Raw genomic sequence first — 12,892 nt, forward strand, 5'->3', positions numbered from 1 at the left:
TTAAATGCCTGTTGGGGAAAACGTGTAATTACAGAAAACTAAAGAAAATAAGCTGTCTGTAAATCGCTCCCCAGAAGTTATCACTGTTGGCATTCTTGATGCTTTTTAATCTTTTGTTTCTAATTGTTTTGCTATCATAAACAACACTTATGTTAACCTTGCATAGAATCCTTTTTGTTCAAGATAGATCCTAGAAAGAAATTACCAATTCAGAAAGCTTATGACCGTTCTTAAGGATTTTAATTTATCTGGCCAAACCGCATCCTGGAAGGAATGCACTAATTTATACTCCCAGCAGCAGAGATTTCTTTTAGAACCCAACACGGATTACAAGAGGTCAGAATTTTCTACCTTTTTCAGATGATTGTACTCTGTTACCTGTAGGAGGAGATAACATCTTTATTTATTGAAAAATACCCTGTATTTATCCAGATCTGCTATCAAGCTGGAGCCTCTGGGTCGAGGCTAGAGCAGCGAGGAGACAGGAGGAGGGGGACAGCCAGTTTCAGGCCTAGAGCCTGAGGGCCACCTGGTGTCCCGGCCCCTCCCAGCTGAGCTACTGAGAGAGGAGGCCGCGCGCTCGCCTGGCACTTGGCTTAGGGCTGAGGCTGGGGGCTTGAGCGGTTTGGATTCCAAGTTATTTCGCTATGAGGATGCCACCGAGAGCGCGGAGGGGCAAAATTAATTCTATTTCCTTCACAAGTGCCTTTTGTGTTCCCAGTAGCCTCCTTTCTCTAGGGATTGGAAGGGGAGACACTTTTTTGGTCAATTAGTGGGATGAGAGGTGATTCTGCGAGCGCCCTTTGACATCCTTGGCCGAACCGTACGTCTGCGGCAGCCCCCGGCCCACCTGTGCCCTCCTTCCCCGGGCCCGCCCCTGGACGGCCGCCCCTCCCCCGAGGCGTGGCCCCTCGGCCGGGGGTGGGCAGGGTAACGGGAGCCAGGGGCCAACCGGCTTTTTCCTTCCTTCTCTCCCGCCCCGGCTCCCGCCCGCGGGCTCCGGGACCACAGCCACGTCTGAAAGCGCCTCATTGTGTGCGCTCCACTCCTGCCGGCAACGCCGAGCAGCGCCGTGGGCCGCGGGCGGCCGCACAGGTAGCGTGGGGCGCGGGGCCGAGCACCATGGAGGATCCGGGTCAGGAGGGCTCCAGTCTGCTTCTTATTCTTGCCCCAGGACTGCTCCCATAACATCCCATTTTTACCACACCTCTTTTTTTAGGGCACTCCTGCCCTGTTTCCAGGTTCTCGCCGCCTTGGGTCTCCAGGTGCCTCCAATATCTTGGTATCCGCTTCCCAAGTCCATGCCTCTTTGAGCTCTCTCCGGGTGTCACTGGGTGTTCCTTCATAGCCTTGGGGCCCTTCGAAACAAATCAGCCCCTGCGGACTCTCCTGGCGAAGAGACAGAGAGGCTGTGGAGGGGAACTTGGAAGAGACGACGTTCAGAAGCCTTTGCTGAGACCGGGGACAGAGGCGTCCGCCTCCCGCCGCGCCAGTCGGGCAGGGACGCCTCGCTTGGGGTACGTTGGTTCGTCCTCTCTCCGCGCAGGATGCCCACACCCTAGGCGGCTTGGGCCTGGGCCAGTGGCACAGCTGGGGAGGCGTTGGTCTTGCAGCCTAGTCGGGTGTGCGGGGAAGAGCGGAGGGTGGTGGTGGTGGTGGTGGTGGTGGTATTGGAACGTGAAAAAGGCAGCGCCACCCCAAGTGCTTGTTCCAAAGTGGGGCTTTAGCTGCGCACGAGATCACTGCTAGGGATCCCTTCTCTCTTCAAACTTGAGTTTCAAAGAGTATGGCTTTAATCCACAAAGCTCTCCAAGGGCTTTTTCCATGGAACTCTGGAAGAAAAGCAGCTCGGTGAGTGAATTTGGAACCAGATCCAGCTGAATCTGAGTCTGGAGGGCCCTGTTCCTGGCTGCGGGATCTCTGGCAACAACAGAGACCTCTCTCCGCCTCAGCATAGGTGCCCAGCAAATGTTAACTCTCTTTTCTCTTCCTTCTTGAGGCATGAGGGTGGGAAAACTGAGGCCTCGGGAGCAGAAAGGACTTGGCTGACTTTAAACCGTGAGTGAGTGAGCCAAGTACCAGAGCTAATAAGAACAGCATGCTGCTCAGTGAGCCTTGGCTATCTAAGGGTTAGGTAGGCTATTCTAGTTACTCCTTTCCATTCCCGGTAGGCGCTGTCAGAGCCCCCTTTACAAAGGAGTCTGTTGAAGCACCTGAGAGGTTAGGAGTGACTTGCTCTAAGTCGCACACCCCACTGGTTGTACAGGAAAGATTTCAACCCAGCTTCTAGAAGCCATACTTCTCGCCATTATTCACTGTCTTCTGTTTGTAAGTGTTGTCCCTGCCTAGCTTTGCCACTTTCTGTTCCTAAGGTGCTGGGGTCCCTTGAACCTGGTTAGGCTATTATCCTTGAGTTTTCCTTATGAAAAGGCTTTCCCTTGGATTCATAGAATATAGTTTCCTTTGGATTCATAGAATTCACATAGAATCGTAGTGATCCAGGATTTGGAAGATTCCTGAACAAATACTTATAAGTGTACTATGTGCCAGACATTGTCCTGAGTCCTTTATAAATATTAATTCATTTAATCTTCAAATCAATGAGTTAGGTTATATTATTTCCCCTATTTATAGATTTAAAAAAAAAACAGGCACAGAGAGATTCACTAACTTGCCTAGGATCACACAGTAAGTGATCAAGTGGATTTCATACTCTGAGCTACTGTGCTACTCCTGCTCCCTCTAATAAGAGAGAAAAGCAGGTCCTGCTTCTAGTCTAGTAAGGGGAATTAGGTACAGAAATGCATGAATAAGATGATAATAGCATTAACAATGATTTCTTAATATCAACTGGTACTCAGTCCATATTAAAAATTTCTCTGATTGGCTCAAGGATATCTTCTTGCACTTGGTTTGTTTGAATCAGAATCCAAACAAGGTCCACATGTTGTCTTTAGTTGTTATATGTTTTGAGTTGTACTCTTCTAAAACAGTCCCTTCCCTTTGCTTTTTATGTCATTGACTTGTAAGAATGATTTTCTTTTAAAATAAATTAATCAAAATAAGAGGTTAGAAAAAATAAACCAGAGACCATTCCAGATTATCCCTGTATAAGAGGGCTCAGTCCACACCTGGGGGAACTCAGAGGAATGTGCAGAACATGCATCCCTTACCCCCATTCCCTGCACGTGCTACTGCAGAAAAGAGGTGGGAGTCTCGGACATTAGGTGTTGTGTAAAGTGCACTTCGAGGATCCCAAAAGCTCAGAGCCAGGGAAAAGGTTTTATATGTTGATATCTGCTCATCTGCTCTGAAATGCCCCCGGGGTGGCTCTGAGCCAAGGAAACTTGAGGCTCCTTTCCCAGACTAATTTGATTTCATTTCCCAATAGCTTCCTGTAGGCAGATCTGTTTCCTCCAGCAGTATCTGGGCTGGGCGACTCTAGCTTCCCTGCCTCTGGCTGATGCCATGCAGCTGCCTATCTGGGCCAGCAGAGAGACGGCAGATGTGTCCAGAGCTTAGGGCCAGACATATCTCCTACCACAGCGTGGCCCAGTTCAAAGCCCCAAGGGGCTTGGGGCCTTGACAAACCCCTCAGGTAGTTCTCCATCCCATGCCCCTCTCCTCTGACCATTTGGATACTCAGGCCATCTGGGAGATGGCTTGCAGGCACCTCTCTCCCTGCAATGAAAGCTGAAGCAGGCAAACTCCACCCATACCTTCTTTAACCATTGAAATAGAACTGATAATTTATGACTGACAAAGTAATAAAAGTCGATTGTAGGCCAGCCAGAAAATGCAGTAAAGCACTAGCAAGAAAAAAAAATTACCTGTAATCTGGCCATAGAAAGATAACCACTGGATATTCAGCACGCATCCTTCTGGATTTCTTTCTATACATATTTGTGTGTTTTTTTAAAATAACAGATTTATTGAGATATAATTCACATATTTTAAAGTTCACCCTTTTAAAATGTACAATTCTTGGGCTTACAGTAGATTCAATCTTGTGCATTAATCACCTCGAGTTTCACCTATGTTGTAGCACGTGTCAGTATTTTTTTTTTATTGCCAGATAATATTCAGTTCTATGGATATACCTCATTTTGTTTATTCATTCATCAATTGATGGATATTAGGGATGTTTCCACTTTGGTGCTATTAGGAATAATGCTGCTGTGAAAGTTCACGAACAAGTTTTTTTGTGGACATATGTTTTTAGTTCTCTTGGATTTATGGTATTTTAGAGTGGAATTGTTGGATCACATAGTAACTCTAGGTTTATTTGAGGGACAACCTGTTTTCCACAGCAACTGCACTACTTTACATTCCCGCCAGCAGCACCTGAGGGTTCCAATTTCACCACATTCTCACTGACACTTGCTATTACCTGTCTTTTTTAGTATAGCCATCCTAGTGGATGGGAAGTGGTATCTTATTGTAGTTTTGATTTGCATTTCCCTAATGACTAAAAGTGTCACGTCTCTTTTCATGCACTTATAGACCGTATGTAAGTCTTGTTTGGAGAAATAGCCACTCAAATCTTTGGCTCATTTTTAGATAGCGTTATTTATCTTTTACTGTTGAATTGTAAGAGCTCTTTATATATTCTAGGTACAAGTCTCTTGCTATATATATGATTTCCAAATATTTTCTCCCATCTGTGGGTGTCCTTTCCCTTTCTTGATGGTGTCCTTTATTACTCATGTATTTTTAGTACAATTGTATGTTTTGTTACTTGTGTCTTGTCCAGCTGACATCATGTAGTTAAGTACTATAAGTTCAACAGTTAGGGTTCAAATTCTGACTCAGCTGTATGGGTCCTTTAGGCAAATTCCTAAATCTTTCTAAGCCTTAGTTTCCTCATCTGTGAAATAGGGATGAGCATCAAGTCCACTTCATAGGGTTGTTGTGAGGCCATCCTGATTTAATCAGAAGATGGGAGGGAAGGCTTGGCGTATAGGAAGCTCTCAACAGGCGGTGTTTACTGGTGTTCCCCATTTCCCACGCCACCATGAACACTTGTCCTCTTCCTCCTCTCTCTCCCCTTGACTCCCTTGCTACTTTCCCCCCTTTCTCTTGTTTTTCCTTTTCTCTTTCCCTCCTCCTCTTTCTTGCCCTTCTTGTCAGCCTTCTCGATAGCAGATGCCCTGGGCTCCATTAGAGCTAGTTTACCTCCAGGGGTGACCTTTGATGCCTAGAGTCCACAAGCCCTCATCCAGAGTCTGTTGTCTCTAGCCTTTGGGATTTCTGAACAGGGACAGCCTCCAGCTGACGCCAAACTGAGAGAAATCTTAGCCAGGGATTTGTACCAGGTGTTACCTTTCACTCCCTTAGATTCTAAGCCAGGGCTGGGAGAGGCTGGTGACAGGAGGAGCTGCTGAGTGAAGGGCAGGCAGAGCGGGGCCACAAGGGAGTGCTGCCCAGAGAGCTGGATCCCTGGGGTCCCCCTGCCCCCCTCTCCCATGGCAGACCATCCCCTGCCCCATAGCTCAGTTTTCCCATCTGCGCATCAGGTAGCACTATAGCGCCTTCTTATGTCTCTTAGGCCAAGAAATAGGGATGGTTAGCAGCTATTGTAACTTTAAGGTGCTCAGCAGAAAGAAATATGGGACAAGTGGGGAATCACTCCCTTTGGATTTGATTCACAGAGTATCTGATATCAATTCAGCCAATATTTTTTAATATCATCTACTCACTCAGTCTTTGGGACAATCCTTGACATGACACTTACTGTCTTTTTCAGTCACAATTCTTAACTGTTTATTAAAATAAAACATACATACAGAAAAGAGCACAGATCACATAAAAGTACAGCTTGATGACTTTTCACAAGGAACATGCTCTTGTAATCAGCAACCCTACCAAGAAACAGAGTGTGACCAGCCCCTAGAAGCTCTGCCCCTGCTCCCTTACAGTTCTGCCCTCACCTTATCCCATCAAGGGCACCCACTAATCGGAGCTCTTAGATTCAAGAGACAGAAACTCAGCTCATGCTGGCTTCAGAGAAAATGGAGTATTTTCCCCAACTGAGAAGTGCATGGGTGAAATTTGCACAGCTGGATCTGATGCTGGCAGGTTGCTTACAGACTCCCAGTCTTTCTTTCTCTGTTCATTTCTCTCCTGTGTTGGCTTTATATCAGGTGTTTTTCCTCTTCCCTTCAAACTGCAAAAATCCTGGCATTGAACTTGGGACTGATGTCCACTCCCAAGCTGGTCGCTGTGGCAGGGGAACAGCAATGTGGACTGCATAGATGAACCCAGGTGTGGTGGGTCAGCCCTATCCAAACCACACACACTTTATGTGGGTGAGGGGTGGTTCCTCAAAGAAAAAAATCTAGAGGCTATTATCAAAAGAAGGGGGAGCATGTTCTGAGTGAACACAAATAGCTGAGCCCCAAACTAGATGCCAGAGAACAGACACTCCCTTGCAGAAAAACCAGCATCCCAACCCTCAAGTTGCTCACAGGCAAGAAGGGGAGGCAAAGTGTCATGCAAGGCAGAGCAGTGTGTGCCTGGAGAGAGGCACAGATGAGAGAGGTGTCTTCAGAGATGCTGAGATGGCTCCTGGTGGGAGTCTGGGGTGGGTACTCACAGTGGAGGGGTCAGGGAGCATGGCGCTTGCTCAAGGAATAGTCATGACTCCAGGTCATCTGAAGCATACCTATGCTGCCTGGGAAATGGGAAGTTAGGTTGGAAAGCCGAAAGTTGCTGAGTAGGAGAACGGCAGGATCCCATGTGGGGTATAGGCAGTGCTGGTGGCTCTGTGCAATATGGATTGGAGGATGGCCTGGTGGGGGATTTTGCCAGGATCCAGGAAGGAAGTATGCATGTTAGGACTAGCATGGCCTTCCTGCAGTACTTGTGGTACTTACTTGATGTCTGAGCCGCTCACTTAGACCACCATCTGATCCCTTGACCATCTCATGGGTATATCTTTAACATCCCCAACTAGATTGTCAGCTCTACCATGTTAGGGACCCTGGGGACATTGGCCCTCCTGAATTGGTCCTTTTGCTTTCCCATCTTTTCTCTGTTTTCTATATTTTATCCATCACTTATCCTTTTGTTGTTGTTGTTCTACTTTCTCCATTTCCTTAGTTTTATCTTTCAGCCCTTCTATTACAAGTGTAATCTCTAAGGCAGTTTAACTCTGAGGAAAATAAAGGGTGTACAAAAAAAGTAATGTACCCTTGTAGTGCTTTATGTTCTTTAGCTGTGAGCTGTTTTATGAAATCATATAGTGTACATTTTGAATACTGACTTAACCAAAACTTATTTTAAAAGTGTGTATGTATTTCTCTTTCTGTGTGTGTGTGCATGAGGGTGTGTAAAAAAAATAAATCTTTGTCTTTCATTATAATCAGTCACTAGAAAAGGCCATAAATTATACTAGTCACAATTTACGCCTTAAAAAAAAAAAAAAAGAAGTAACAGCTAATAAACTTGAAAGCAATTACCTCTTGTAAAGTAGCATTCTGGAGCAAGAAAATGACTCATGATAACAATTTGACTTTTTAAATGATGTACATTTTAAATTACTTTAGTTATTTTAAAACAGGTAATATGTTCATATGGGCCAAAATTCAAAAAATACAAAAAAGGACTTACATGAAATATCTTTTCCCAGTTATTTCACTCCCATCCGAAGGGAAACTAATATGGTCACTGTCTTGTATAAATTTCTGGGGATACCTTATGCTTATTCAAGCTGTGTGTATTATGTTGATAAAAGTAAATTTTAGAAAGACTTTGTGACAAAACATCTTCAGTGACTTGAGAAAGACAACTCTGTAAGGTTGTTCCGGTTATCAGGGTAGAAGGAGGAACTTTCTATTTCTTCTATGGCCTCTTGCACTTTACTCCCACCCATCTCCCCTGAAATATATGATTATTTTAATCATCACCATTCTCATCAACATCACCATCAAAGACTTGGTGGAAATTGGAAGCAGGGCTGCCTCCGAGGTGGGCCTGGGGAAGTCATAGGGAACAGAGGATGTCATTTCCTTTTGACTGAGTGGCCCTTGCACGCTGGTGTGGGCTGTGTCTGCTGGAATATGGGGCCCCTTTTCCAATTTGCACAAATCATGAGCCCACGATGCCCTCACCTGTACCTTTAGAATTTTGTGCCACCTCTATGTAACACCTTTTCCAAAAATTAAAAAGGAAACAATTCATAGGGGAGGAAGGCAGCCCTTCTGTTGGGGCCTTCATTAAGCAAAGACTTAGGAATGGGACTCACTGCAGAGCCCTACACTGGGAGTCTGGGACTTGGATTTCAATCCCTTCCCTTCCCCTTACCAGCTGTGTATTTGTGTCTTTGCACCCAATGCATCATTTTAAAAAGACAAGGATAATTTCTACCTCCTAAGGATTTAGGGAAAATATAATTCAATCATGAAGATAAAGTACACATTAAGATGCCTCCCTGACATGTTCTTCCTGACTTTGAACCCTGGGACGGTTTGTGGGTGCGCTGAACATAAGGCACCTTATCAGAAAACCCCCAGCTGGGACCTGGACTTCTCTGGACACCCGGTGTGGGTAGGATGTTTCGATCCCCTTCCAAGTCTTGAGTTCCAATTATGGGGTCAGATAATAGTTCCTGTATTGTGTGTCACTTAAGAATACCTCTGGCTTCCCTGGAGTGCAGGATGTCAAGATCCTCCTTACCCAGGGGAGGGCAGGGCTGGCCAGGGCAGCTGTGTTTGGGCCCAAGCATCAGGGTCCTGTATTCTGCAGGGATCTCCCAGGGTGGGAGAGGCCAGCAGCCTACAATCAGAAAGTGCCAGGAACTTAGAAATAGAAGTCCTGGGTTGGAGTCCCAGCTTCCCTGCTGTCTCTCCAAGCTATGGGTCCTTCGTCTAAAAAATTGAGATCATAATACCCACCTCCAAGGCTGTTGAGCTAAAACATCTAGCACTTGAGGTAATTTATGTCAGCAAATAGGAGTTAGAGTTTCCTTATTTTCCTGCACTCTGTTCTCAGGGGAAGCACATCCCCGAGGAGAGCAGGTTAACGTGTGCACAGCAGATGGGGGGCTGCTGTCTTTGTCCCCCAGGGGATGCAGGTGTGGGTGTGGGACCCCAGGAGGCAGTTCTGGACTCAGCAGGTGGCAGAGCTGTTGGCCTCATCTGCCCTTGTCTGCAGCCTCCTCTTAAGAGGAGGGAGCAGAGATGGGCTCTGCTCACAGTTTAGATGCCACTGACTTCCCTCAGGGGTGACGTGGACAGGGAAGGGGGTTGGTGGGGAGCAAATGCTGTGAAAGGAAAGAGGAAACTTCCAGGCCCTTCCCTTCCAAAGCAGCTTATCCTTAAGATCATTGCAGGACCAACAGTGCAAAGAGGAGAAAATTCTGGGACCTCAGGATATGGGAACTGGGCTCGGTATTCCTTTCAGTCCCCTATGGGACACTCTTAAGATCCACTAAAGGACCCAGGGGTGATTGGAAGCTACAGGGGGCATAGGAGATGCTGGGATTCCAATCATAGGTGACCTCAGGCATCTTATGTAGATGGAGACCTCCCATGGTTCCTCCTCTTCAGACACAGCTGAATGCTACAACAGTAACAGTAACTAACATGGGGCCCCTTGGAACTTTACCAAGCCCTTTGCAGCAGTAGTCCTCACAAGAACCCTATGAGGTTAAACTTTATAGTTCCCATTTTACAGAGAAGGAAATTGAGCCTTGGGGAAGTCATTTGACTAAGGTCTCATAGCTCCTAAGTGGCATCAGAGAGACTCCAAGCCAGCCCCTCTCTCTGTACCCAGCAGGAGATACCGTCAGTTCACTCCCATGTAGTAAAATGTATGGAGCCACTGGCCTGGGCCCAGCTCCAGCCAGGGCCAGGGCAGCTTGGCTCCCAAGTGTGTAGGGCTCTTCCCCTGTAGGACTTTGACCCAGCCTCCCTCCTGCTTTCTCAGGTGGTGAAAAACCTCCAGACATCTCCCATGGATTTGTGATCCAGGTGGGCAGCTCTCCCAGCAGCCCTGGACAGCAGTGAGTAACCTCAGCATGGGAAGGGGCCTGGCTGCCCTCATCTCTTCCTTGTCTCGCTCCATCCTACCTTTCCTTTAACTGATTTCTTCTGCAAACTAACACGAATCCAGGAGAGCCTCCCTCTGGAATCTGTGCATCCTGCAGCCCTTCACTCTTCATGGGTGAGAGCAAGTTGTTCTTTGTCTATTGTTTCCTTTTAATAACTAATGTTGTATCTGCTTGGTTTTTTTTTTTAAGTCAAACAATGCAGAAGCACACTATGTAGAAAGTGCAGGGTTTTGGGTATGAGAGCTACCAAGTGTCCCACCTCCCCCCACCCCCATGTTCATCCCAATACTCCAGTACCAGAATTAATCCACCTTTTTACAGATGGGCACACTGAGTCACAGAGAGGCAAAGCGTTTGGTCCAAGTTCATAGGCTAATAAGTGGCGGATCCAGGACCCTGCGGGAGCCAAATCGCCCATCAGGCTGTTTAGCAAAACAACACAAAATTGTTCCCCTAAAAGGAATTTTTAAGTGAAAGGTGGGAATTCTGTTTTAAATATATTTCCCTGAGGATGAGAGGGTATAGCTCTGTGGTAGAGCACATGCTCGGTGTGCACAAGGAACTGGGTCCAATCCCCAGTGCCTCCGTTATGGAGTTGGGAGGATGGATGAAGAGAGGGAGAGAGAGATTTCGCCCCACTCCCGACAGAAAGAAAAAGCAGGGTGAGAAGAGAAAGAAAAGGAAAAAGAAACATTGCCTAAAGTATTGTGAAACTGGCCTTTTGCTCTGCAAAAACTAGAGATAATGGCTTATGGCTTAACGTCACTTTTCCTGGGTGAGCCCCCAACTGAGGTGGCTGTGGCCTGAGGAAGCAACGACAGGTTGGGTGATCAAGTCCCAGGGCTGCTCGCTGTCAGGACCGGGCAGGAATTGGGGTGTGGGACTGGGGAGCGGATCGCGGTCCTGACCGCTGCGTTCTCGCCCCCACTTGTAGGACCCGGGCCGGCGGCATGTGGCTGCGGCGCGTCTCCGGCACGGCGGTGACCGCGCTCCTGCTGGCGCAGACTGGCCTCCTGCTCTTCCTGGTCTCCCGGCCCAGGTCACCGTCCCCGGCGGGAGGCGAGGAGCGGGTTCACGTGCTGGTGCTGTCCTCATGGCGCTCAGGCTCGTCCTTCGTGGGCCAGCTCTTCAGCCAGCACCCCGATGTCTTCTATCTGATGGAGCCCGCGTGGCACGTGTGGTCCGCCCTGTCGCAGGGCAGCGCGGTGGCGCTGCACATGGCCGTACGCGACCTGGTGCGCTCCGTCTTCCTGTGCGACATGGACGTTTTCGATGCCTACCTACCGTGGCGACGCAACCTGTCGGACCTCTTTCAGTGGGCGGAGAGCCGCGCGCTGTGCTCGCCGCCTGCCTGCAGCGCCTTCCCGCGCGGCGCCATCAGCAGCGAGGCGGTGTGTAAGCCACTGTGCTCGCGGCGGCCCTTTGGCCTGGCCCAGGAGGCCTGCCGCTCCTACAGCCACGTGGTGCTCAAGGAGGTGCGCTTCTTCAACCTGCAGGTGCTCTACCCGCTGCTCAGCGACCCGGCGCTCAACCTGCGCATTGTGCACCTGGTGCGCGATCCGCGGGCGGTGCTGCGCTCCCGCGAGCAGACCGCCAAGGCGCTGGCGCGCGACAACGGCATCGTGCTGGGCACCAACGGCAAGTGGGTGGAGGCCGACCCGGACCTGCGCGTGGTGCGCGAGGTGTGCCGCAGCCATGTGCGCATCGCCGAGGCTGCCACGCGCAAGCCCCCTCCCTCCCTGCGCGGCCGCTACCGCCTGGTGCGCTTCGAGGACCTGGCGCGGGCGCCGCTGCCGGAGATCCGAGCGCTCTATGCTTTTGCCGGCCTGAGCCTCACGCCGCAGCTCGAAGCCTGGATCCACAACATCACGCACGGGGTCGGGCCCGGCGCGCGCCGCGAGGCCTTCAAAACCACGTCTAGGGACGCGCTCAACGTCTCGCAGGCTTGGCGCCACGCGCTGCCCTTTACCAAGATCCGCCGCGTACAGGAGCTGTGTGCGGGCGCGCTGCAGCTGCTGGGCTACCGGCCGGTATTCTCCGAGAACGAGCAACGAGACCTCACCCTGGACCTGGTGCTGCCCCGCGGCCCGAGCAGCTTCAGCTGGGCATCATCCACTACCGCTGAGCACCCGTAGCGGAAGGAAGCCCCCAGCTGTGGCTGGCGCTTCCAGGAGACTTGCGTGGTGTGGGGAGGGAGCCGGGGCACACGGGGCGCTGGCTTCTACAGGAGGGGCCGTGAGTTGGGAGCCCCCCACCATTCCGGAGTAGGAGGACCGAGTCCCCAAACTATGTTTCTTGCTCCCCACTTCTTGGTTTTCCTTTGAGTACTCTTTAGGAGCTGGGTTCCCATCTGGCACACTCTACATGTAAAGCGATCTCGTGCCCCCACTTCCCCTGGGCACAGGGAATAAGTTCAGCCGACTTGGCTCCTACACCAGCACTTTCTTTCCCCTTGAGTCTCTTCTTCCTCTGGATGCCTCATTCTGCAGCTGAGAAGGGTGTGCCAGCCTTGCCTGGAGTGAAGGGGCACTGTGGTGAGCTGGACCCGAAGTTAGTACATCTCCGCCCACACACACCCCGGATGCCTCCCTGCGCGCCTACCCCCTCCCCAACCCCAGGCCCCTGGCACCACAAGCCGCTAAAGCCAATGCGTTTATATTTTCCTGTATCTTTAGCAAGAAATCAGACAAGGTGTGTTGTGGTTTCCTCTTACTCTCTCTGCCCCAATCTCCCAGGAGCCCAAACTCCCCTATCACCTGCCTAGATAAGGTGAATCTTTGATTTGTCCTGACGGGAAAGTTCCTACCTACAGAAATAAACATAATTAACCTGTATGATACA

General features: G+C 49.5%; 1 protein-coding gene across 1 annotated transcript; it reads left to right on the top strand.

The window, feature by feature from the left end:
* Nucleotides 1-258: 258 nt before the first annotated feature.
* On the top strand, nt 259-12,892 carry LOC105107067 (carbohydrate sulfotransferase 6). The gene is made up of 4 exons (XM_031458049.2): nt 259-1,095; nt 1,220-1,517; nt 9,928-10,003; nt 10,986-12,892. Exon 4 carries the CDS (start codon nt 11,002-11,004, stop codon nt 12,184-12,186), a length of 1,185 nt encoding a protein of 394 aa, XP_031313909.2. The 5' UTR covers nt 259-1,095; nt 1,220-1,517; nt 9,928-10,003; nt 10,986-11,001; the 3' UTR covers nt 12,187-12,892.

The sequence above is a fragment of the Camelus dromedarius genome, chromosome 9 (assembly GCF_036321535.1).
Source record: "Camelus dromedarius isolate mCamDro1 chromosome 9, mCamDro1.pat, whole genome shotgun sequence".
NCBI classification, from domain to species: domain Eukaryota; kingdom Metazoa; phylum Chordata; class Mammalia; order Artiodactyla; family Camelidae; genus Camelus; species Camelus dromedarius.

Coding starts and splice junctions, on each gene's coding strand:
- LOC105107067 (XM_031458049.2), top strand. CDS start 11,002: ATGTGGCTGCGGCGCGTCTCCGGCACGGCGGTGACCGCGCTCCTGCTG.